The sequence below is a fragment of the Gracilinanus agilis genome, chromosome 4 (genome assembly GCF_016433145.1).
Source record: "Gracilinanus agilis isolate LMUSP501 chromosome 4, AgileGrace, whole genome shotgun sequence".
NCBI lineage: Eukaryota > Metazoa > Chordata > Mammalia > Didelphimorphia > Didelphidae > Gracilinanus > Gracilinanus agilis.
The window spans coordinates 356,938,322-356,965,708 of record NC_058133.1 but is presented as its reverse complement, the minus strand read 5'-3'; the positions used below and the strand labels follow the sequence as shown (position 1 = coordinate 356,965,708).

At 35.1% G+C, this 27,387-nt stretch overlaps 1 protein-coding gene across 1 annotated transcript in view; it reads left to right on the top strand.

Moving 5' to 3' along the window:
- Positions 1 to 27,387, top strand: part of PDSS2 (decaprenyl diphosphate synthase subunit 2) — a 318,869-nt gene that overhangs the window by 228,374 nt on the left and 63,108 nt on the right. Inside the window, exon 4 of the mRNA XM_044675399.1 lies at positions 7,240 to 7,314. Coding sequence (XP_044531334.1) covers positions 7,240 to 7,314 — 75 coding nt within the window. The remainder of the gene's footprint in view (positions 1 to 7,239; positions 7,315 to 27,387) is intronic.

Below are 27,387 nucleotides of genomic sequence, written 5' to 3'. Positions count from 1 at the left end.
AAATGCCAGATTGATGACAGAAAATCAGTTTTCTTCATGGTGTTATCATTCCTGTGCAGGTAGGTAGCTCAGTGGATAGAGTACAGGCTCCAGGCAAAAAGATTCAGCTTCCTGAGTTCAAATCTTGCCTCATACATTTACTAGCTATGTGAACTTAGACAAATCACTTAACCTTAGTTTGTCTAAGTTCCTCATGTGTCAAAATGACCTGGAGAAGGAAATAGCAAACTATTTCAGTATCTTTGACAAGAAAACCCCAAATGAGATCATGTAGCATTGAACACATTTGAAAAGACTGAACAATAATCATCATTACTAATGTCATCCATATTTAAGATTTATACAGGCACACCTTTTTGGTGGGTGTTTCTGACCATTAAATGATTCAGTGTTAGTTTGGAGGAACAGATAAATGATATCATTTTCTCCTGAGTACAAGATAAGCTTTAAGATCTGGGGCTAGTTGATAGATCTGTTGATTGGTTTAGCCAGGAGCTTACAACCTAACTTCAAATCCTTCTTCTGATGCCTACTAGCCAAATAACTCTAGACAAGTCACTTTTCAAAACTGTTTCCTCATCTCTTAAATAAAGGTAATGAAAATGTGGAGCTCAAATAACATAAGGTATGTCAAGGACTGCTGTTATGATTATTTCATCTATATTGTTATTGCCATGCCCAGAGAATAAGACCTCTAGTCCTCCCTCCCTCCCTTCCTTCCTTCCTTCCATCTATCTCTCTATCCACTGAGCCACCTAGATGGTCCCCAACCCCTAATCTTCAGGAAAATGAATTGCCCAATATCTGTGTCTCTGTGTCTCTGTGTCAGCTGGTAGATAATATGGTTGTGTTGAGTAAATCTGGCAACATAAAGGAACTAAATTTGAATCTCTGCTCGATTACTAACTGGTCATGAGATGGAAAAATACTCTCTAAGTTTCATTTTCCTTCTCTGTTAAAACATATGTAGGGGGGGCAGCTGGGTAGCTCAGTGGATTGAGAGCCAGGCCTAGAGACAGGAGGTCCTAGGTTCAAATCCGGCCTCGGACACTTCCCAGCTGTGTGACCCTGGGCAAGTCACTTGACCCCCATTGCCTACCCTTACCAATCTTCCACCTATAAGTCAATACACAGAAGTTAAGGGTTTAAAATTTAAAAAAAAAAAAAAAAACATATGTAGGGGCAGGAAAGGAAAAGAGAGGCTTGATTTCCATCATTTTTCTTAGGTCCTTTTGAAATCAAACATTCTGTGATTTTTATAAACCCCTCCACAAGGCCTAAATCTAATTCTACCTTGTCACTTTGGAAAACTTAAAGTGCCATCTAAGTATTAGCTATTATTATTATTAATTTCATCTACAAAGCTTTCCATAATTATATCTTCACTTCTCTCTCAGACCTCACATAGTGTTTTGTTGGAAGAAGAGAAAGATAGCAAAGGGAGTACTGGCCTATGGAGTCACAAGACCATGACTCTAAGGATCCTGACTTAGTTACTTTTACCAGTATGATCAATCATTGTACCTCTCTAGACTTAAATTTCCTCATTTGCAAAATGAAAGGAGTTAGATTAATTGACCTCTAAAGTCCCTTCCAGTTCTAAATCTATGATCCTGTGATAAAAGACAATAGTAATTTTGGGGGGGTTATGATAAGTCTGCTATTTTAATATATTCTTAGTGGAGTTGTGAATTGATGTAGATAGTCTGGAAAACAATTTGGAATTAGTAAAGAAAAATCTCTAAATTTTTCATACCCTTTAATACTTGGAGGGATCTTACTTTTTTAAAATCTAATTTTATTCTCAGTTCCTTCTGATCATATACTTCAAGAAGGTCTACTCTAGAAAGAAAGGTCTTGTGTATGCCAAAATAATTCTAGCAGCAATATTTGTAGAAACTAGAAATAAAATAAATGGCCCTTCAACTGATGGACAATGACTAAAAAAGTTATGATGAATGTAATAGAATATTATGTGCCATAAGAAATAGTGAATATATGAAATTTGGAGAATTATGGGAAAATTTGTATGAATTGATGCTAGTAAACAATTGTATTTGTAGTCATAGCAATATAATAATTAGCAAATATATAGTGCTTTAAGGTTTTCAGAGCACTCTATATTTATGATATCATTTGATTCTCAGACAATAAGCCTAAAAAGTAGGTGCTGTTATTTCCCTATTTTATAGATGGAGAAAGGTTAAGTGATCTACCCTAGGTCACAAAGCTCAATGAGTGGCTAAGGTAGGATTTTTACTCAGTTCTTTCTACCTTCAAATCCAGCACTTTATCTCCTTAATAGAACATAGAGAATATACATAATTGTAATAATGTAAATAAAATTTTTAAAAATCCACTCCGCTCAGAGTAAATACATTGGCTTCTTTTAGTCCTGAAAAGCAAATGATGAAACATACTTCTTTCCTCAGTAGGGTATGGGGGGTACTACAGATACATGTAAGCTCCTTGATAGAAGGGATCATTTCATTTTCTTGGTCTGGTATCTATAATGCCTAGTACAGTGCCTCATACATGGTAGTCATCTAATAATTGCTTATCATTTGTATATATTTGCTTCTACTGTCAAATACAATAATTATGTTGGCTGATATGACTTAACCCTTTTTCTTTGTATAAAGAAGTGCCTTAAGGAATACTGATTATATCACTCTGGCTGATATAAAAATCAAAAAGTATCAATGAAATTTTTAGAAATAGAGACAACTACCATAGTCTAGGAAAAAGGTGTGAAAAAAGATCTGACCTAGGTTAGTGGCAGTATGTCTGGAAAAGAAGGGATGAATGTAACAAATGGATACAGAGGAAGCATTAACAAAACTTGGCAACTGATTGGATATGAGGGAAAGTACAGAGTCTAGAATAGCTTTAAGGCTTTGAGCCTGAGTATCTACAAGAATGCTAATGCCTTCAACAGAACTGAGAAAATGAGGAGGGGCAGGTTTTGCAGGAAAAATGACAAATTTAATTTGTGATTTTTTTTCCTGAGGTATTTGTAGGACACTCAGATGGAGATATCTAAGAGACAATTTGAAATTTAGAACTAGAGCTGCTTCTCTGTTCTTCCCCATAAACTTAATGAAAAAGTATGCCTATGCCAAGTTCATCTCTACTCTGCCCTTGTGAGGAACAGTTCTTGGCTGCCCAGTCAGCTCTTGTCTGTAGTGGTTCTGAACTGACCAGAGGTTTGACTAGAAAAGAGCCTCAACATCTTGGCAGCATCAGGTCCCCTGACCTCATTTGCCCACAGATGTGGCTTTTAAACCAGGACCATCTCAAGGAATATCAACACAAGAGCCAAGTTCATTGGAACTAGGGTTGCCACAATGGGAGTGGCTGGCTCTGAGGCTGGGATGAGGATTGAATTTGGAAGCTTTATGATTGATTATGCCAGGAACTCCTCTTCTATACCAGTTTGGACTTTACCTTGTCTGAAGCCATAGGGCTCTTTTACTTCATAGTGCAGTTCCTCATCCTCTTTACCTTGAGAAGTCATTTCTATTCCCCACTGTACCTCCTTCTCTTGGTCTCATAAAAAAGAAAGAGGGTTGAGGAAAAAAGCTTTTGGGGTGGGAAGTAACATATTCTTAGAGGTCAAGGGAAAGAAGAGAAATGAATGACAAAAAAGGGAGTCAGTGTTGCACTGTGGAAATAGCACTGGACTTCCTGGGCCTTGGTTTCTTCATTTGTAAAATGAGGTGGTTGGATTAGATCTGATGGTGTCAAACTCAAAAAGAAATAAAGGCCATTGAACCATATATAAGATTCCCTGGAGGACATATTCTGACGTAGAAAACTACCTATTAATATTATTTTTATCTTTTTTATTTATTTTGTTAAATAATTCCAAATTACACTTTAACCTGGTTCAGGCCATATTCAGGAGTATTATGGATTTCCTGGGACCTGTGAGCTGCATGTTTGACACCTCTGTATCCTAAAACATCTTCAAATTCTAAAGCTATAGCTTTAAATCATTGATAGAAGTCAGAAAAAAAAAATAGGAGAGAGCAGTGTCATGAGTTAAGCTAGGTGAGGAGGATTGCCAGAAGTGAGTGGAGACTAATATCAAGTATTGCAGAAAGAAGTGGATGGTGAATATACCACTGGATTTGACAGTTATCAATAACCTGAAAAAGAGCAATTTCATTAGAGTAATAGTAGTGGGGAACCCTAGAGTACAAAAGAAGAAACAAGTAGGTGGTAAAATAATGGAGACCTAAAAAAAGAGATAGGAGAGATAGGGAGATTTAGATTTTTTAAGATTTAGGATCTTCTCAGGGGCAGCTAGGTAGCTCAGTGGATTGAGAGCCAGGCCTAGAGACAGGAGGTCCTAGGTTCAAATCTGGCCTCAGACACTTCCCAGATGTGTGACCCTGGACAAGTCACTTGACCCCCATTGCCTACCCTTACCACTCTTCTGCCTTGGAGCCAATACACAGTATTGACTCCAAGATGGAAGGTAAGGGTTTAAAAAAAATACAAACAAAACAAAAAAAAAGAAAAAAAATAGATTTAGGATCTTCTCAAAGCTTCCTTTATCTTATGGCAGTGTACATTTAAAACAATTTATTTTAAAGTTTAGCAACATAACTCTAGGCCTTCCCTAATTTACAAATATTCTAGAGTTTATTTGTAAACTAGTTATTTGAAATTTGGATCTCATTTTTCCCATATGAAGTATATTTTAGGGATTGTGAAATTCCTAGGATAGCCCACAAAAGCCTTTTTAATACATACTATAGGTAAAATATAGAATTAGCTTGAGCTGCATATTCTGGGAAGCTAGAGGTGGCATATAGTTTTCTTACTTCTTCCCTATATAGGATTGGCCATAAATAAAAGTTTCATAATAGGTAAAATGTCTTTGCTGAGTTCTCCATTTACATTTCCACATCATTCTTCTGCCCCCGGGACTCCTGTTGCCTCTTCCTAGCCCTTCTTTCCAAAGTCTTCTGTGCTTCAGAATATAAAATTATTACTGGCTCATTTCCATTCTTTCTCCCCAAATCAATTTCTAGATGGTCATTTGCTTTAACTAATTTACAAAAGGATATAAATGATAGCCCCTAGTGGTACCTGAATTTTTTTTTAAGAGGATACTTATTAGTCCAAAGTGGTGAAATTTTAGACAGCATATCAAAGTAAAGCAAAAATTATCAGGCCACTTGAATATACATATTTTTGTTCAGAGGAGCCAGCTTTGGGCAGAGTAGGTAATGCTGCCCTCAAGGTTAATTTCCTTCATTTCTTCTTCTATTTCTTACCTTCCACTTCTTTGGAACCTACTTATTGTCTAATGCTCTAAGTTTTTTCAAATCTGATGGGTTCTTCTGGAGAGTGGTAGCAAGACCTATAGTTTGGGGCTGAGGAAGATGGAAAGTGTTCAATAGTGGTTGTTCTTAAGTCTGGGTCATTTGTAAGTCAGGTATCTACTCTAGGTCAGAGGCAGCCTGTACTTGCTAATTGAATAAAAGGTGGGGAGAAACACCCAAGAATGTTCTGTTGCTCCTACTTTGTCTAGAATTTCAAGAGAGTGAGAGAAAGATCTAGTAATCCTTAGCCAAGATCCATTGTGCAAGGTTCATAGCATCATTTTGACATTTAAAGTAGTACTCTGTCTTTAAATTCCTCTTCATATTACCAGTGTTAGTTTCAGAACTCAGGCAGTTTCACAAACCATAACATTTTTTAGTGAGTGATTGATCTGTATTATGTGTCCCAGCCATCGGGAGAATCTTGGGATGGTGCTTGTATAAATGGTAATATAATCTAAGGCTTCGCATTTAGTTACAGTCCTTCATAGACCTATTGGTGATACTGAATCCTTCTGGATTTGAAAATGAAGCTTATCTGATACCTTGAGGGGAAAAAAATCCCTTCATTTTCTCTGTTCCCCACTTAAATAACTCAACACATCTGGTAATACTGTAGGATCATTGTCCTTTTAGTTCCTATGCAGCTCATATTGCTACAATATTTCTTCAGTATTTGGTTACCTAAAGGACAACATGATTTTTTTAAAAAAAGACTATTTTTATACATCTTACAAATTAATCTATCTGTATTGCTAGGGAAAAAATGTGCTTTAATCAGCAGCATTTCTAGTTATCTGTGTCTTTGTGTGTTATGCAGCATGTCAGTAAATATAAATATAGAGATAAATATGTGTGTTGAAATTGTGAGGCATACAATTTGGCCCAAAAAATGTTTATCAGGTACAGGTTCTGAGATTCAGGTATTTTGTTCTTTGGGTCTGTAGCCTTCAGCTTACTATCTTCAGTTACAAAAGTGATAACAACTGAAATAAAACCCTTTAATTCAATCAGAACTAAAGCTAAATTTTAGGAAGCAAAGAGGAGGGATCAGATAGAAAATTCCATATAGGAAGTTAAATGCTCAAGAAATTAAATTTTGTGAACCTTAATGGGCTTGCCTTCAGGAACCTTTATTTGAAAAAACTGCATTGAATTTTATAACCAACTCCATCATTTTATTCTCTTGAATTAAGATAGTTTGTACAAACAACTCTAAATTGTACAGTAGTTCCAGAGAGACCATTGACTACTTATTTTATGTTCTAGAACAAGTTCAGATTTTTTAGCTTTGCTTGAATTTTTTTTAAGAATCTAAAACCTCAAGATAATACAGATAAATATGATTTAAACATTCTGGGTTGCAGACATTTTCAGTGTATGTGGTACAGCTGACCCTCAGGCCATGCACTAAATACATCCCCAGCACATTTCAAGAAGAGCAGAGTCCCAAATGATCACATTTAAAAGGTTAGCTCTGCTTTCGATTCTGTCTTCTCTTTCTGTAAGAAGAATGAAAATTAGAATTGTAGCAATTTCCCGAATGAAGTATTGAAAAATTTCCAGCCTGACAGAAATTAACATGTAAAAATTAGATTGATTTAAGATTTCATTGATTAGCTGAAACTTAAATAGATGTTCCAAATGACTCTTCACTAGATTTTCATGTATATTAATGGGACACTAAAACCATAAGACTGTAGGTTTGAAGGATTTGGATCATGGTTTTAGTTTTCAGATGGGCAAGGTTATTTGCCAGGATCTTTGCTGATAACCCTATTCATTCTGTCAAGCCACATAATCCTACCAGTACATTGAACCCTGTGTTCTGTTCTAAGGCAAAATGAGGATAAATGATTTTTTCACATTGCTTCTTTTCATTTTTTTCCTCATTGTTTTTCAGGTCGTGGAACTTGTATCAAGTGCTCTTATTGACTTAGTACAGGGGATATACTGTGAAAACTCTACTTCAGCAGAGGTAAGGATTTTGGAGCTCCTGGAAAGGAATGAATTTAAAACACTCAAGAAAAATGTGATTACCATTTTGTTTGTGTTTAATTCATACATAACATTTTTTTTAGCTAAGTGTTTTGGCTAAAAACTAGTAGCCATATGCTTGGAACATAATAGAGTTAGCCAATTAATATAACCTCCTCTCTGGCTGGACTTACAGTCTACTCAATCTGCAGTACCACCCCAGCCAACTGGGAGGGACCCCTTCTGGTCTACAGGTAACTTGGATACAAGGTGGAGCTTAAAGAGAATCTTTTGCCGAGACAGCTGTGCCTGGGCTTTCCTCAGAGGAATTGGTATTGAGTATATCATGGAAGAGTTGACTATGGCCCAAGAAAAATGGCTGAACACTTAAGTTTGCATGTCTAGTGGTATTTTTACTATCAGAAAAGATTTTACTATCCATTTCTGCATGATAACAATCGTGATGGTTGCATAGTAGAATTATGTTGATTAACTTTACAGAAATAAAGTTAAATTTTCTTACTCATTTAACAGGACTTCTCAAGAAAACTTTCATTATACTTCCCCTTTCAGTACTGCTTTAGGTATCACAAAATTGCTTCATTTACCACTATCCTCATTTAACATTTAATATGAGTAATCAGGGACTCCTCTCTTAAAGCCTTCATTATTCTAACTTGTGCGTCTTGCCTAACTAGAAATTGTTGAGACTACATGTGTGCAGATATTAAGCTTTTTGAGAGAGAGAGAGAGAGAGAGAGAGAGAGAGAGAGAGAGAGAGAGAGAGAGAATGAGAATTGTAATGGAAGCAGAATTTCATGAGATGAGCAAGCCACTTAAGAAACATGAATACTAAAAACATAACCTTGGTATACTGTGAAGATACTAGACACTTGTTATAGGGCTCCAAAATTATGTTATGTTTTGGAAACCTGCTAACATTCAGGCCAGGTTAATTTGTTGCAATCACTATCACCCACGTGGTCTTTGCAGAGAATCAGGGCAGTTGGAAGGTGGGGGTGGGGTGGAGTGGCTTGGCTTGGCTTGGCTTGGAGGGAGAGAAATGCATTTTAAGTGTTAGCACTAAAGTCTTTTAGGAGGAAATGGGCTGGAATTGGACCCTTTGGCTGTGTTTTACAACACTTACATCATTGTTTGTTAGTAGGTGGCTAATCTGAGTCTAGTTCCTTCCTAGTAATCACTTTGCAGGTAACTTTATGAGGCTCTTTATTGACAGCATTCATCAGTTTTATATATAATCTGTGCCCCTAATGTCATCTTGAGCATCTTTTTTTGTGGATGAAGAACTTTAGCTTTTAGACCTATCTGTACTAGAGAATCTCTATAAAGGTTTTCCCAAGAGCTACACCCAGTTAGATGAAAAGGTTACATATATTATCTGTGTGCCTGCCTAGGATATGTAAAGAAATCTCAGGCAGTTTTTGAATTAAAATGTTTTTGTTAACCTTAAGATTATTTCTTGATTAAAAAAAAAACATTTAAAAACCTAAACTAGTGCAGATTCTACAACAGAGGTTAGAAAGAACTGGCAAAGGGGAAGAGAAAGTTGTAGGCATCAAGAACTTTTCTGTACTATTGATGATAAGTAAGCCACAGCTTAGAAAACACTGGTCTGACAACTTTTATTAGTGCTAAATTCACATTTTAAAAAGCTGTAGCATTGCATTTACCGTAATATACCTTTTTCTCCAGTTTCTCCAGAAATGCCTCTTTTCAGGCCAACTGAATTACTGGGTAGAGCCAAACTGTTGGGGCGGAATATGAGAGGAAAAGAATGAAAACTCATGATTCAATTGCAGCAGTAGGAGTGCTCCTTGGTACCTCCATTTGTGCCCCAAGTCCAATTAAGGTTAACCACACTTCCTTCCCTACCAAGAAAGCTCTCACTCTTTCTGAGTATGTTTGCTATTGCAACAACTCTTCAGAATCTGGTTTCTTTTGACTTGGTAGGTCGATACTCTGAAAAGCAGAAAGAGAGGAGCAATACCCCCTCATCAGAGTGGCTTCAAGCTTTTCCTATTCTGGCATGATTGTAAAGCAGCCCACAAGTAGAGGTCTTGTGGGCAGCCAGTTGTGCCTTGTTGTGAGTGGTTTTACCACCTCCTTAGCCTTGGGCCAATTCAGTATACAAAAGAATTGCTTTGTGACATAAAATAAGCTGTAAACCTTATGATATCTCAAGGGATTAAGTGGCTACCATGGTGTTTTGTTCCTGTATGGTAACATGATGCAATAATGAAGAAGCTTGAGCAGTACAAAAATAGCTTTCCATAGAAGAGTATCTGAAAGACCAGGGCTTGATTAACTAGAAAAAAAGTATAATTGTGGATACAATCCAAAATCACATTTTACTCCAAAAGACACCAAAGTAAGCAAACTGCAATAGAATTTTCCTAGCTTTCCTTGAAAATCTGGTCTCATCATTTCTGAGTATAGGACTATATCAGAATGACAATCTCTCTACAGAGTATTAGTAAACTCTGATCATGTTCAATGGACAGAATAATTTAAGGGCTTCATTTCCCTTTGCTTTTATACAACTTTAAAGACCACTCCACACCCCCACTACCAGTTACTAGTTTGTGAGGTAATTTCCTTTTAAGAGTAATAAAGAGCAGAGGAGTGTTTTCCTTGGTATATACTGCAAAACATTTTCCCCTAAGGTAACTATTCTAACAGTATATTAAACAGAGAAATGATGTCCTTATAATAATGACACCTATGCTTATGACCAACTGTTTTCCTCAGTTTCCATTAACACTAGGGATGTGGTCATTCATATTGTCATGAATTTAGCAACATTTCCACTCCAATAACATTCTTTCTACACCTACAACTATTTATAAACTAACTCTTGATGTTATTTGTAATTTCTTTCTAATCTCTTATTGCAAGTGTATGAAGTTATTCTATTTTTCCCTACTCGTACCCATTATGAAACAACCAAGAGATGTATTATATTAACAAACTAAAGCTAGAAAAAGATTAATTCTGCACCCCTACTTTAGCAGTGTGTGATTGTTCATTTTTTCTTTCATTTTATTTCTCAACTAGAAGATATAAAATGTAACAGGTTAAATAGCTGGACCAACTAATGTCCCTTACAGACTTGGGTGGTATTTCTTAATCACTGTTTATTTTATTCCCACTAAAATACTGTGTCCAAAAGATTGCTCAAAAGATGATACTAAGGATTGGCTTCTATTCTTGTAGTTAACCGTCTCAAAATCTGAAAGTTGGCTAGGAGATTTGGATTCAAGGTCAGGCTGTATTTTCTCTTCTCCAGTCTTATCCTTGGTATATTTGAAATGTTTTAAATTTTTTCTAAGGATTTGTGTATGTGTCCCCTAAAATGTAAGAACTAGATCATGTAAGCTAATAACTCATTTGAGAGATGAGACAATTATAGCCAGATAAGATGAAATGACAAGTTACAGTGTATTCTTAGAAATCTTGGAGAAAGTCCCTCCTACTACTGTAGAAAAGGAACTGGCTTTATTTATTTCTATTAGGATCAATAAGGAAGTGTTTCTTTAAGCCTCTACTGTTTGTCAGGCAGAATTCTGGTTCAGCCTCATTGGCTGCTATTTAATTCAGTTTCTCATTCATGAAGAGGGTTACTCACAGGCCTTGCTCTTGCTCCATTCCGACATGCTATGCTAAATGGTATTCTTTGACTATATATTCAGTACTGCTTTTCTAGCATATTGCTTTTGAGTGAGATAACTCATATCTTTCACCTTCCCTCCTCCCTTACCTTCCCTCAGGTAGGTCATCTCATGGAAAACTTCCACTGGTTGAACCATACCTTCTTTTCAATATATGAGTCTGATACTTTTAAATTCCTGAACACTTAAGCCTTTATTGCCTCTTTTCTTTATGGTGTAGTGGGAAGAACACCGGGTTTGGAGAGGAGGTGAGTTCTAATTTTGATGGTCATTTATGTCACCTTGGGTAAGCCTGAAGTTTCTTCATCTGGAAAATGAGGAGATTAAATAAGATGATCTTATTTCCTCTTCTCTCTCAGACTTTTTGCAATTTTTCTACTTCACAATCTTACAAAAAGAATATATAAGGAATTATTTTTCAGATTTTCCTTCTTGATTTCCTACTGTCATCATAATCCCACTCATTCAAGTTTCCTTTTCAAAAAAAAATCCCAATTCAGCTTATCAGGTATTTATTAATTGCCTGCTATGTAAAAGTCACTGGAATACAAAGATGAAAAATTATATAGTTTTTGCTTTCAAGGAATTTATAATCTAATATGACATAGGACCCATACAGAAGTATAATACAGTTTAACAAGGTAGACTATGATAGGGGAAAACTAAGAAGTTCCACAGTACTCTAGGAAAATTAAGGAAAGTGATCACTCTTTTTTTCCACATTAGAAATAGGTATAATGATCAAGAATAGAAACACAAACATCTCTTCCATTGAACTTTGAATCTATTATTGTGTTGTGCTGACAAAAGTTATTAATTTTGTATTTTTTATTATTGTATTTGTATTTTTGTATTTTTATTATTGTATTTGGTTTTTTTGTATTTTTGTTATTGTACTTATTAATACAATATAGGCTCTGATATACTCTACAACAAGCTGGTTTAAGATAATCAACTTGGCCTAGTAATAAGAGTTAGGCTTTTTTGGGGAGGGAGTGTTTTATTTTATTTTTATTTTGAATATTTTCCCATAGTTACATGTTTCATGTTCTTTCCCTCTCCTCCAAACCCCCCTAACTCTGCTAAGCCAACGCATAATTCCAATGGGTTTTACAAATATCATTAATGCCTAATTCCATATTATTGATAGTTGCACTAGAGTTATTGTTTAGTGTCTACATCCCCAATAATATCCCCATCAGCCCATGTGTTCAAGCAACAGTTAGTCTTTTTTAAAATGTTTTCTTTTATTTTTATTGTCATGCAAAACATACTTCCGTATTAGTCATTGTTGTAAGAGCACACTTATACAAGATGAAAATCCCAAAATAAAACCATAAATACACTAATGTGAAAGATAGTATGCTTTGATCCACGTCTGACTCCAACAGTTCTTTCTCTGCAGGTGGAGAGCATTCACTCTTCGAATTGCTCCAGATCATTGCATTGCTGAGAGCAACCAGGTTTTCACAGTTGATCATCATACAATATTGCTGCTCATATGTACAATATTCTCTCAATTCTGCTTATTTCACTCTGCATCAGTTCATGTAGATCTTTACAGCTTTTTCTGAAATCATCTTTATTATCATTTGAAAGTGATCACTCCTACTCTAATCCAACTATCAATAATATGGAATTAGGTCTTGATCAATGATACATATAAAACCCAGTGGAATTGTACATCGGCTACAGGGGGTGGGGGAGAGGGAAAGAACATGAAACATATAACTATGGGAAAATATTCAAAATGAAAAATTTAAATTAAAAAAAGTGATCACTCTTATTATTAAAAAAAGCTAACACTCATATTCTTTGTAAGTGAAGTAATAAACAGTAGGACTACTTTCCTAACATTGGTTAAACCTAAATCTCAAGAAGATGAGAAACATTGCTATACAAAGAATTTATTTTAGGAGAGAGTTCTTGAAAATATATAAGCAGTCTTTGCTATCCAAAAGAATTATTATTACTATGTTATTGGACGTAGTAATTTCTGTGCATTTTAGATTTGTTCTCCGGTTATTTAAAAAGGCATGAGAGCTTACAATTTAAACATAACACAAATGAGACAGTAGGAGAGAAGATGTGACAGAGACCATATAAAGGAAATACAGGGGGAGTAGATGTCACCAGGGACCAGAAACTAGAGATGGTTATTATGATTGTCCAGAATTTTTGCTCTTAAATTTCCCAACCACTGTGACAAAAAAGCAAAACACATTGAGTTGTATGTAATTTCTTTACATTATTTATATTTTATTGTTGTTCATTTGTTTGAATTGTGTCCAATTCTTTGTGACCCCATTTAGGGTTTTCTTGGCAAAGATTTGCCATTTCCTTCTCCAGCTCATTTTTCAGTTAAGGAAACTGAGGCAAACAAGGTTAAGTTGCTTGTCCAGAGTCACACAGCTAATAAGTATCTGAGGCCGGATTTCAACTCAGGAAGATGAATCCTCCTGACTTGTGACTCAGTGCTCTGTTCACTGTGTGACCTAGCTGCCCTGTGTGCCTTATGTATTTATATGCACATTTTTATGTAGTGAAAATGGCATAGTTGAGAAGGAGAAGAGTAGGAAAAGGCTTACTCCTCATAATCCCTTGAAGAAGAGCAGAGATTGCTAAAAGCAATCTTATCCAGGCCTAGTATATAGAAGCCAGAACAAGAAAGATCAGACTGTAGGGGAAATTGACTATGAGGTACATGCAATTATAGCATCATAGAAATTCTCCAACTCCAAGTCTATCTATGCTAGCTACTAAGACTTCCTTTTTTGTTGTTGTTATAAATTAGTTTATGAGGGAATGGGCTGGGTCTGACCCCTTTTAGGAAAAGAGGAAGAGAATGGCTCTATTACCTTTATAGAATGTGGATGCAAAATCCACTTATGCCCTTGTATACGTGTAATGAATATACATTGTGTTACAAATGTGTATTGGCCACCTTGGCTGCAGACAAGTTGACCAACTCAGGTACCCCAGAGGAGATTGAAAAATGAGCTACATAGCAAGGGACATACCAACATTCCATACCTTGATCCTTCATGTAGGTCAAAGGGTTGGGGTTCTATAAAGCACATAATGATTATATTAAAAAGAAGTTACTAATATTGAATGTGGTCTGCATAAGCCCAGAGTTTTAAGAGTAGACTAAATGGATGCTGAGATCCTTTCAACTCTGAAAATCACTGACCTCTTAGCTTCTATTTCCCCAGTTAATTGTGGAATTTTGCACTCCTGAGATCTAATGAGAATATTTGTAAAGGACTTCACACATTTCCTGACTCTTACTTGATGCTTAATAAAAGCTTGTTCCCTTCATCTGAGACTGCTTGGAATATTATACCACATTTTTGTATTTCATATTTGTTTTCATCTCTTTTTTCTAATCTGTTGGGTTGATGAGTTCCACATTGGTCTTATTTTCTTATATATTTATATATTGTCTTTTTTTTTTTTTAATTTTAAACCCTTAACTTCTGTGTATTGACTTATAGGTGGAAGAGTGGTAATGGGGGTCAAGTGACTTGCCCAGGGTCACACAGCTGGGAAGTGTCTGAGGCCGGATTTGAACCTAGGACCTCCCGTCTCTAGGCCTGACTCTCAATCTACTGAGCTACCCAGCTGCCCCCTATATATTGTCTTTTAAGACAATATATAAATACATTGGACAAGTCTTTCTTTTTCTCCTCATCAGAATTATCTCTTTGTAAATCCAGAATTTCATTTTTGATAGCTACCCATCACTCTTAGTCTGACTTCCCTTGTAGAATATTTGAGGGTGAGTACTTCAAGTTGAGCAAAACATTTTATTTAGAAAGGAAAGATTAGCACAAAATATTAGAGGTACTTAAAAGATTGAGCATATAAAAATACACCTGAGAAGTACAGATTAGAAAAACCTGTTTCTTTGGCTTGGAGATGAAAAAATTGTGTAACAAAACTAGTTTCCTTTTGGGCAGTTGTTATTCATTCAAATTATAGAATCACTCGAAGGCTGACTTGACCCAAAGAATTCCGTCTGAAGATCTTTCATTCCCTGCCAATGTGTCCCCAGTCAGTCTCAGAATCTGGAGCCAAAGAATAGCATATAATTTCTACTTCCAACAGACATTGAAAGAACATTGATAAGAGTGTACTTATATGGAGAGCATTTGAATCCTATCTTGATGTCATCTTGGAGAGAAGCCTCAAGGGAAGTGACCCAAGGATCTGTCCTTGGTGCTATTCTCTTTAGTTCAACAATGTTTTCAGTGACTTGGCTGATACTATATACACGGCACACTTAGTAAATTTGCAGATGATGTGCAATTGGAAGGTACAGTTAATTTGTAACTGAGACATGAACAAAAAGATTTTAAGTAATTCAAGATGAAGAGCCAGCTATAATGAAATAAAATTTAATATGCATAAATATAGAAGTTCTGCAATTGTTTTAAAAATAACCTGGACAATACTGGATTGAGAGTTGTGGCTATACAAATAGTTCCTATAGGAAAGATCTGGAGATTTTAGTGTTCCGTAAGCTCAATATGAGTAAACAAGGTGGTATAACTCACACATGCAGACACAAGGAAGGCTATAGTCCCACTCTACTCTAACCTAGTCAGACCACATTTGGAGTATTGTGCTCAGTTCTGTACACCATGTTTTAGGAAAGATGTTGACAAAACTGAAACATATGTAGAAAAAGGTGGCCAGAATGATGAGGAGACTTCTGACCATGCCATGCCAAAACTTTTTTGACGAACCTAGGAATATTTAGCTTGGAGGAGAGAATATTCTGTATAGGAATGGGTGTGGGAAAGAATAGACATGATAGTTTTCTTTTAAGTATTTGAAAAACGCTCATGTGCACAAAAGGATAGGCTTATTTTTCTTAGCTCTGGAGGGAGCAAATAGTTGGAAGTTGCAAAGGTGCACATTTCAGATAGTTTAAGGAAAATCTTTCTAAATATTAGAGCTATTAGAGAAGAAAAAGAAATTGAAGGTATTAAAATAGGCAGTGAGGAGACTAAGCTATCACTCTTTGCAGATGATATGATGGTCTACTTAAAAAATCCTAGAGAATCAACTAAAAGGCTAGTGGAAATAATCAACAACTTTAGCAAAGTTGTAGGATACAAAATAAATGCACATAAATCATCAGCATTTCTATATATTTCCAACACATCGCAGCAGCAAAAGTTAGAAAGAGAAACACCATTTAAAATCATCCTAGATACTTATTTAGTGCCATACCTATCAAACTACCAAAAAACTTTTTTGCTGAATTAGAAAAAACTATAACAAAGTTCATTTGGAAGAACAAAAGATCAAGAATATCTAAGGAACTAATGAAAAAAAATGTGAATGATTGGGGCCTAGTAGTACCAGATCTTAAACTGTACTATAAAGCAGAGGTCATCAAAACAGTATGGTACTGGCTAAGAGACAGAAGGGAGGATCAGTGGAATAGACTTGGGGTAAGTGACGTCAGCAAGACAGTGTATGATAAACCCAAAGAGCCCAACTTTTGGGACAAAAATCCACTATTTGACAAAAAATGCTGGGAAAATTGGAAAACAGTATGGGAGAGATTAGGTTTAGATCAACATCTCACACTCTACACCAAGATAAATTCAGAATGGGTGAATGACTTGAATACAAAGAAGGAAACTATAAGTAAATTAGACTAACACAGAATAGTATACTTGTCAGATCTCTGGGAAAGGAAAGATTTTAAAACCAAGCAGGAATTAGAAAAAAATTGCAAAATGTAAAATAATTTTGATTACGTTAAATTAATGTTTAATTTTTATTTATAATAATATGTTATATTATAATATAAACATATTTGTTTATATTATAATATATAATGAATAATGTTTAATATTGTTGATTGTAATTAATAATAATGTTTGATTAATTAGATTAAAAAGGTTTTTTACAAACAAAAACAATGCAACCAAAATCAGAAGGGAAACAACAAACTGGGATAAAAATCTTTATAAAAACAAAAACCTCTGACAAAGGTCTAATTACTCAAATATACAAGGAGCTAAATCAATTGTACAAAAATTCAAGCCATTTCCCAATCGATAAATGGGCAAGGGATATGAATAGGCAATTCTCAGATAAAGAAATCAAAACCATCAATAAGCACATGAGAGTGTTCTAAATCTCTAATAATTAGAGAAATGCAAATCAAAACAACTCTGAGGTATCACCTCACACCTAGCAGATTGGCTAAAATGACAGCAGGGGAGAGTAATGAATGTTGGAGGGGATGTGGCAAAACTGGGACATTAATGCATTGCTGGTGGAGTTGTGAATTGATCCAACCATTCTGGATGGCAATTTGGAACTATGCCCAAAGAGCACTAAAAGATTGCCTGCCCTTTGATCCAGCCATACCATTGCTGGGTTTGTACCCCAAAGAGATCATAGGGAAAAAGACTTGTACAAAAATATTTATAGCCACACTCTGTGGTAGCAAAAAACTGGAAAAACGAGGGTATGCCTGTCAGTTGGGGAATGGCTAAACAAATTGTGATATATGCTGATCATGGAACACTATTATGCTCAAAGGAATAAAAAACTGGAGGAATTCCATGTGAACTGGAGAGACCTCCAGGAACTGATGCAGAGTGAAAGGAGCAGATCCAGAAGAACATTGTACACAGAGACTGATACACTGTGGTAAAATCGAATGTAATGGACTTCTGTACTAGCAGCAACACAATGACCCAGGACAATTCTGAGGGATTTATGGAAAAAAACACTACCCACATTCAGAGGAAGAACTAAAGGAATGGAAACACAGAAGAAAAACAACTGCTTGAGCACATGGGTTGATGCGGACATGATTTGGGAAGTAAACTATAAAAGACCACCCCACTACAACTACCAATTATATGGAAATAGGTCTTGATTGATGACACATGAAGAAACCAGTGGAAATGTGTGTCAGCTATGGGGGGGCAGGAGGGTTGGGCGAGGGGGGAGAGTAAGAACATGAATCATGTAACTATGGAAATTTTTTTTTAAAAAATGAAATGGGGGGGCAGCTGGGTAGCTCAGTGGAGTGAGAGTCAGGCCTAGAGACAGGAGGTCCTAGGTTCAAACCCGGCCTCAGCCACTTCCCAGCTGTGTGACCCTGGGCAAGTCACTTGACCCCCATTGCCCACCCTTACCAATCTTCCACCTATGAGACAATACACCGAAGAACAAGGGTTTAAAAAAAAAAATGAAATGGGCTATCTTAGGATTTCTCCTAGTTTTTCAAAACGAAGCTAAATATACCAAGAATTTTTTACAAATATGAGTTGGTTTAGAGACCCTCTGAGGTCCCTTCTAATCATGAGATTCTGTGATTCTATAAGTTTTCCAAACTTTTTGAAATCCATTCTCCCAAAATCTAGAGTACATGTCAAGAGTACATCAAACATCCCTTTCCGCCATCACAAATTCTAAAATTCGGTGGACATTTCTCCCTAAGATTATTATAATTTCTATTCTGGTAACCAATTAATTTTTATGATTGGTTTCAAAATAGAGTTTGGTTGCTTGGCCTTTTTAAAGATGAAATTATCATTAAGGGAACTCATTAAATTATTAACTTCTCTTTTTTTAGCAGAGAGAAAACTTCTATAGATATTCCAAGAATTAATTCTCTTCATCAGTACCACATTATGCTTCAAATTTCTTCCCCAAACTTGATCTAATAATTTTGTTTTGTCCTGATGGTTTGTAGTATGTGCTAAGGAAATTATCATTATCTCTTTCAGTCTTCACCCAGATGCTCTTTACCATACCTCCCATCTAGTTTCTGAAGATAAATACATGTATGTGTTCAAATGATATTACATTTAATATTCTACTTTCAGTTTTAGTAATCTCTCCTTTGATTTTTCAGGATTTCTAATTTGGTATTTAATTGGGAATTTTTATTTCATTCTTTTTCTATTTTTTTTAATCGCATGCCCAATCCATTGATCTGCTCTTTCTCTTTTTTATTAATGTAAATCCATAGAATTATAAATTTTCTCCTAAGTACTTGTTTTGACTGCATACAAATTTTGGTATGTTATCTTGTTGTTGTCATTCTTTTTAATAAAATAATTGATTGTTTCTATGATTTATTCTTTTACCAACTAATTCTTTAAGATTAGGTTTATTTAGTTTTCAGTTAATTAGAAAAAAAAACCCTTACCTTCCATCATAGTATCAATTGTAAGGCAGAAGAGTGGCAGGAGTTAAGCAGTTTTGGTGAAGTGACTTGTCCAGGGTCACACAGCCAAGAAATATCTGAGACCAGATTTAAGCATAGTTCCTCCAGACTCCTAGCACTCTATCTACTATGCTACTTAACTACCCAATTAAATTTTTTTTTAAAACCCTTAACTTCTGTGTATTGGCTCCTAGGTGGAAGAGTGGTAAGGGTGGGCAATGGGGGTCAAGTGACTTGCCCAGGGTCACACATCTGGGAAGTGTCTGAGGCTGGATTTGAACCTAGGACCTCCCGTCTCTGGGTCTGACTCTCAATCCACTGAGCTACCCAGCTGCCCCCTACCCAATTAATTTTTAACTTATACCTCCAAGACTCTTTATTGAATATAATTTTAGGTGCATTATAGTTCAAAAAGGATGCACTTAATATTTCTGCTTTCTGTTTGTAAATCTTTTTATGCCTTAGTACATGATCATTTTTTGTGAAGGTTCTATGTACAACTATGAAAAATTTATACTCCTTTATATTCCTATTCATTTTTCTCCAGAGGTCTGTCACATCTAACTCATCTAACTTTTCTTGGTTTTTTTTAAAACCCTTTCTTTCTGTCTTGGAATCAATACTATGTATTGGTTCCAAGGCAGAAGAGTGGTAAGGGTGGGCAATGGGGGTCAAGTGACTTGCCCAGGGTCAAACAGCTGGGAAGTGGCTGAGGCCAGATTTTGAACCTAGGACCTTCAGTCTCTAGGTCTGGCTCTAAATCCACTGAGCTACCCAGCTGCCCCCTACATCTAACTTTTCTAAAATTCTATTCTTCTCTTTAACTTCTTTCTTATTTATTTTATGATTAGAATTATCTAGTTCTTAACGGGATAAATTTTGGGCCTGCACTACTATGGTTTTACTATCTATTTCCTCCTATAACTTATTTAACTTTTCCTTTTAACAATTTGCAAGCTATATCATTTAGTGTATATATGGTTAGTATTGATATTACTTCATTGTTTATGGTACCTTTTAGCAAAATGTAATATCTATGATTATCTCTTTAATTATGCCTATTTTATAGTTAGTATTGAATGATCACATTAGAAATATGTATTTATCTTATGTATCAATTATATAACACTGTATATGTCATATGTATAAGTATTTAGTAACCTATGCAAATAACTATGACATAAAATTGTCTTATTAAACTTCTAAGTATCAGGGCATTAAACCAAAATAATCCAGATTTAGTGAACCTTGTAAAAAAAACCATTATGTTCAGAGTAGCTTTATGTTAAGGCTCTAAATACTAGATTGAAAAGTTCACATTTGATATAGTATGAAGAGAACTACTGCACATTTTCAATGTAATGAAAATTTGTTCAGAAGATTGTTGTGGAAGTTGGGTGTAGGATTGCTTGGGAATCAGAGATATTGGAAACAGGAAGACTAATTAAGATTATGCTGAAGGAATCCAGGTGTGAAATATCATAGGCCTAAGACAAAGGTGTTGGCACTAGAAGTGAACATTGAATAAGAGTGGTAAAATGAATTCAGCAACTGTCCTGACTCCTACTTCCATAAGTAGTTTCTGATATATATCTCTTATTTTACTTCTTGTTAACTATTTTCATTCACTTGGCTAGATCATTTTCAGTCTCTTTTAACCTGTTCTTTGCATCTGCAATTTGTTAACACCAATATAAAACAGTACTTTCCCTTAAAAAAGAAAAAAAAAAAAACCTGGATCCCATAAAAATACAACAGGGAAAAAAGCTCTTACTTCCATTCTTTCCCCATCCCCTCTCTCTCCATCTGTAGTTTTTTTGCCTCTCCTCTTATATTAGCCTTCCACCTTTTTCCCCCTTTCCCTCTCTCTTCCTATCTCCCCAGCAATATAATAGATTCTTACAAATTCACTCAAATCTGTTTCCCTGAGCACAGCCTTTCCTAAGCATAGCATTTCAACCCTTGAGCAGTAGCTCTCTATAGCACTGGTCACTTCATGGCTAGTTAAAGTGTAGCTTGCAGGAACCTAGGGAACCAGACCAGGGGTACTGACTTCATGATAAGGTCGGATGGGAGCCTCAGTCCTAGCCAGAATTAGCATGTAATATGAGGGACTGGGCTGTTGAATTCAGATGCTGGAAAAGTAAACTGAGGTTTGGGATTTGGTCTTCAAGGCTCTGTACAGGGTGTGGCAATTAGTCTCTCTATGAATGTCATATAATAGCCATTGTTTGGCAAAATATCTCTATTAAAAAATATGAAAGGAATAAAAGATAGTTCTAGTAAAATGGAAGAGGAGGTCTAAGAATGCAGGCTTTAATTAAATATGAAAGAAAAGATAATTAAAATGTAGACTCTTCCTGAATAGTTTGGAAATAAAAGAAATGTTTCACTTTCTTTAAAGTTAAAAATTCAGCAGTTTAAAAGTGAAAAATGGATTTTAAGAGATTTTAAAAGTGAATCGAATGCTATATAAAAGCATTAAGATACTCCAGGGTATATTTTATTGGTTCATTTACTCACAACCTTGTCCCTCAAGATTGTACCCAAGGCATGTATTAATGAGCTAATAAAACATGCCATGTCATGTTTTACTGCTTGTTGGGCATCTGTTAGCACTAACATCAGTCACAAATCCAAGACTTTGATGATGGTGGCGGTGATAATGATAAATACCTATAATTTTACTGACATCTTTTTTTCTTTGAAGTAGACAATCTCTCTTAAATCATCCATTGAACATGAAAATGTTGAAATTGATTCAGAATTAAAGCCTATTGTGTGTGCTGTCTTCAAGAGTGATTTAGATTCAAAGGAGAATGGAAACAAGCAAACTTAGTAGGAGGTAAAAGTACTGTAGATCAGATGGAGAAATGTGAGCTTGCACCAGAATAGGTCACGATGTGAAGGCTGCTAGAAATAAAGAAGAGAGAAAAGTTAAGGTTGCTGAATGTGGCCATTTTTGATTAGTTTGGCCATCAAGTTCAGAGAAGGTCAGATTGGTCCAAGATTTTGTTTTGTTGGAGGGGGAGGAATAGTATAAAAAATTTGGGCAGAATATGAATGTAAGCTCTAAAAATTATTAATCACAATGTAACAACCTTGAAAGATAGTTAAATTTACTTGGTATTAATAATAAATCATATTCTATAATACTTTCACAAACTACTTGAGATAAAACTATTTATTTATTTAAATTATTTAAAATTGAAAAATTTAAAAGAATAAGGATAGGGACTGGACTTGTGATTTCATTGGTTTTTAGAACTCTTAGATGAGGAAGTTGTTAATTCAGGTTGGCATTTTCTCTTCAAGTTATAATCTTAAAGTTATCTAGAACATTAAGAGGTTAAATGATTACATACAAATAGTATGGTCAGAGGTAGGTCCATCTGACTCCTGCTTCAGCCTGTTTTTCACTCTGCCTTAGTGAAGAATAACTCTTCTAAATATTCAGAGATTCATTATTTCATCACTTTGGGCATTACTTCCATTGAGGTAGACAGCAATTCTCCTGGAACATAAGGATTGGCTGGGACCCAAAAATTCTTGACTTTTTAGCAAACCCAGTGAAGAGCCTCTTAGCACTTCAACTAGCATGGACTTCAAGTTTATGAGCACAATGCCTAGCACATAGGAACCATTTAACATGATGCTTCTTAACTGAATAAGTTACCAACTGACTGACTGCCAATATCTGAGGCCATTTTAGCTTGGTACTTGCAGGCCACTGACCCTCTCCACACCATATTCTTGGAGAGACCAACAAAGAAATCCACGGAATTAGTTTCCTCATATTCCTAAAGGCAACAAGAAACAAGAAATAGGACACTGAGCATAAACAAAAAGATTACTTATGAAGATAATTTCTGGTTATATAGCAATAATTGCTTTAGGAGACAGCAAGGTGGCATAGCCTAGAGTCAGGAAGACCTGAATTCAAATCTGGCCGCAGACTCTTACTAGCTTGGGACCCTGGGCAGGTCACTTAACTCTGTTTGCCTTGGTCCTTATCTGTAAAATGAGCTGGAGAAAAAAAATGGCAAACCAGTCCAATATCGTTAGTAAAAAATACTCAGATGGGGTCCCAAAGAGTCAAATACAACTGAACAACAACAACAAATTATTTCAGAGGTTGAAGAATTCTATCACAGAACTCTCCAAGTCATTATATACTTCAGTACAAAGTAATTTCAAAACAAAGATGGGAATAGGAAAGAGGAGCAAAATATGTGTTGGAAAAAGTGGTTCAGGTTTGAGAACTGAAAAAAGACAAAGGTATATAACTGTTTAGGTAACAACTATATATCAAAAATAATTTCTTCCATAAGGATAGAGGAAGTTGGATGTGAAATTAGTATGGATAGAGCGCTGGACCTGGATTCAGAAGGCCTCGATTCAAAACTCTTCATATTCTAGCTACATGACCCTTGCCAAGTCACTTAACTCCTTCCTTAGATTCCCTATCTGTAAAATGGGAATTATAATAGCAACTACCTCTCAGGATAATGAAATTATATTTGTAAAATATTTTGCAGACCTTAGTGTGTTGCATAAACACTAGCTATTATTATTATTATTTTATAAGAAAATCAGAAGGTGCAGGACATGATAAACATCAAGTAACATCATAGAATATAAATTTACTCTATTTAGTGGACAGAAAATAATGGGCAAAAGGACTAATTACTGATAGATTAATGAATGAATTTCACTATTAAAAGTTTACTATATGTTAAGTGCTGGAGATAGAAACAGTCAAGGCTCTCAAGGAATTCACATTCGAATAGGGGAGAAAACACACATAGGAGTTTTCAGCTAAAAGTCAGATAGAAAAATCCCAATGTTCCTTAATAAAACCATCTGTTTCTGAAGTATCATTTGACAGTGCCAGGGACTTCGGTGGTGACAAGTCATAGAGACCTATATATGTAAAATCATGTCATTGATACCTATCAAGACTGTAAAACCTCTCTAGACAGTTCAAATGATTTTCTTGGAGATTTGCCAAGGGATATTTGAAAAAATGAAGAATGTACAATTATTGAACAAACCTAGTTCTTCCAAGCACCATGAGTAAAACAATATGCCATCAACTTCAAATGTAGATGAATAATGAAAATGATAACATAAATATTAACTAATATGTATTTTGCAGCTTTCATTTTATTCTTTTCAGTAGACTATTCATTACATGCATAATTGTGATTAAATTTTTATACTTTTACTGACATTTGGACAATTTTACATAAATTCATCTCCAAATCCTTATTTAGACCATATACTCCAATTTCAGGTTCAAAGATAGTCTCTCTGTAAGTAAGCAAATGTCCCAGAGGTTCTTCTGGGTCATGGATTCTTAGGAATCCATTGAGGCCAAATCACTCATTTTACAGATAAGGAAGTCGAAATAGAGAAAGGATAAAGTGACTTGCCCAAAGTCTCACAATAAATGTCTGAGACAAGATTTGAACTCAAGTCTTCCTAATGCCAGATCCATCATTTTACTACCTAATCCTCTCTAGGAATTTTGTTGGCCTCTCCTCAATAACTTGTAAAGAGGTACTTAGAATATAATCCAACCTTTTTTACAAATTTTCTTTGAAGGGTTATTTAAAATGGGTGCACCAAGGATAAGGAAGGTGTCTTATACACTTGAAATTATATTGAAATGAAATGGATAAGTATGAAAATATTGTAGTTTTTGCATGGATATATATAGCATTTTACAATTAGGAACTTAGGAAATTTTATTTGTTAAGAAAATACTAGAGCACATGATTTAAGGAAAACAAGGATCAAAATTTCACTACCAGCGTCTATGTATTATTAAGAATAATATATTATAACCTGACAGATTTATAGATATTTCTTCATCCTGTACAGCTTTCAAGGTAATGGCTTTCCAGATAACTTTTGTCACAAACTTATTATGTCCCTGTGAAATGGGTGTCATTTGATAGCCATTTTTAATTCATATCTCCAACATCTTTTCACCTAACTTCCATTTTCCATTCACATCATAAAATCTATCTTTCTTGTGCCTCAAACATAATCCTGCCATTCTGAATTTCTGTTCTTTTATCCGCTTTGCAATCATGTGAGCATAAGTCAGTGACTTGTTAAAAAGCTATAAACCAGTTCAGTGGTAGAGACCTTAAATCTCAAGATCTTTAATCCATTTCTCTTTTTGCTGGATCATAGTATACCTCTCATGTATTGCCTGATTCCAGGTTGTAATGAATGTGAACAAGAGAGCAAACCACTGGTTTCCATGGCTGAAATTTTCTTGCTATTATGTATGTATATAATATATACCATGTATGTGTATGTATCATATAATCTTCTAAACTCCACCCCTAATTGTGTTTTAGAAACCATAATTTCAGCTGATTGTGTTTCTGTTCTTCTATAACTGTTTTTTTTTTTAACCCTTACCTTCCATCTAGGAGTCAATTCCATGTATTGGCTCCAAGGAATTAGAGTGGTAAGGGTAGGCAATGGGGGTTAAGTGACTTGCCCAGGGTCACACAGCTGGGAAGTGTCTGAGGTCAGATTTGAACCTAGGACCTCCCATCTCTAGGCCTGGCTCTCAATCCACTGAGCTACCCAGCTGTCTCCCCACCCCCCACCCCCAACTGGTTTTAAGAGAAGGGAAAGGTAGGAGAACAAGAAAGTGGATTTTTGCTCATATTGAATTTAACTTGAAACAAAAAATGTATGTAGGTATATGTTTCTCCTTTCTGAAACTAGAAATTCCATTACATGTAAATGGTATTAGTGATCTTTTCATGTATTCTGTAAAGCAAGTCTAGAATAAATATTAGTAAAATGGTACCAAAATCTAATATAATTTTACAAGATATGTATAAAGTCCAGATTATATTTGCTTCTATCACCTTCATGTCTACACTGTATAATGGAGTGTCAGTAAACATTGAATTTCAGTGTAATGCTCATTATATCATTCTCTTTGCATTTCAGAATTCTGATACTTTTCCCATTAGTCACATATTCTCTCTTACCCTGTAACCTAGCACCCTTTCACATGTACACATGACAGACAGATTAGAGATTAATGAACAGATTAAATTTCATTTGTTAACAATTTCTCTACAGATAATAGCTTTAGAAGTGATAGTATTTATTTAGAACCTGAACTGTTCACTGATGTATATATCCTGTACACAGGATATGTATCTATATGTCTATGTGTATGTTTTATACAGTACATATATGTGTCAGTATATAGTATACTCTTCTGAATGCCATCCCCGTGGTCTGGAAACCATAATTTCAGTTTATTCACAAATGTACCACACTTCAGTATACTAGAACTAGACAATGGTGACATTCTGGTTTGTTGAAATATCTAATTAAATGAGGATTGTTAGAAAGTTTTTTTGCATAAACTCTTTCTTAAAATTGTTTCTTGGGTGTAATATTCTCCAGATTTGAGAAATTCTATTTACTGAACATAAGACTCTTTAATAATTAAAAATGTTAAAGTATCTAAAGGTGTATTATTCTGAACACGAACTCAATTTGTTCAGCACTGCCTTTTAGAAAATGTTAAATTTAGGAATCCTTTTTTTCTGCAGAGAGTAGGGGGACCCCCTCAAAAAAAGCAAATGAGCCAAAAACTATTTAGTAGAACTTCTTTTAAAGCACAAAAGAAAATATTCTAGTCAGCTACTTTTAAAATTAACAACCAAAACATTAAAAACTCTTAATAAAGAAATTATTATTATAATGTGATTATTATGTTTTATTATAACTATATTATTGTTCTGTAAATCACTATAATTATTATAAATAACAATTTATAATGTAAATAACTTCAGTTCTCTGTTAATGTCATAAAGGAAGAAGATAGAGAAAAGAGAAAGATATACAGTCAGATAAGGAAAGACAAAAAACAAAGGGGACAGTAAAAATTACTTTTACTAATTACTACTGCCCTTTTTTTAACCTATATATTACATGGGAGATAAGTATAGCTTAAAAGTTTTTATTTAAAATGTTTTAAATCATGAGTTTATTGAAATCCTCTCTCTCCCCCTCATGTTTAATGGTGAAACATGCTAACTGTGCTCTGAGCAATGGAAAGTGTTTCATCTCATTTTACAAAGGAAAAGACTGATTTTCACAGAACAGCATCCTTCTTATACTA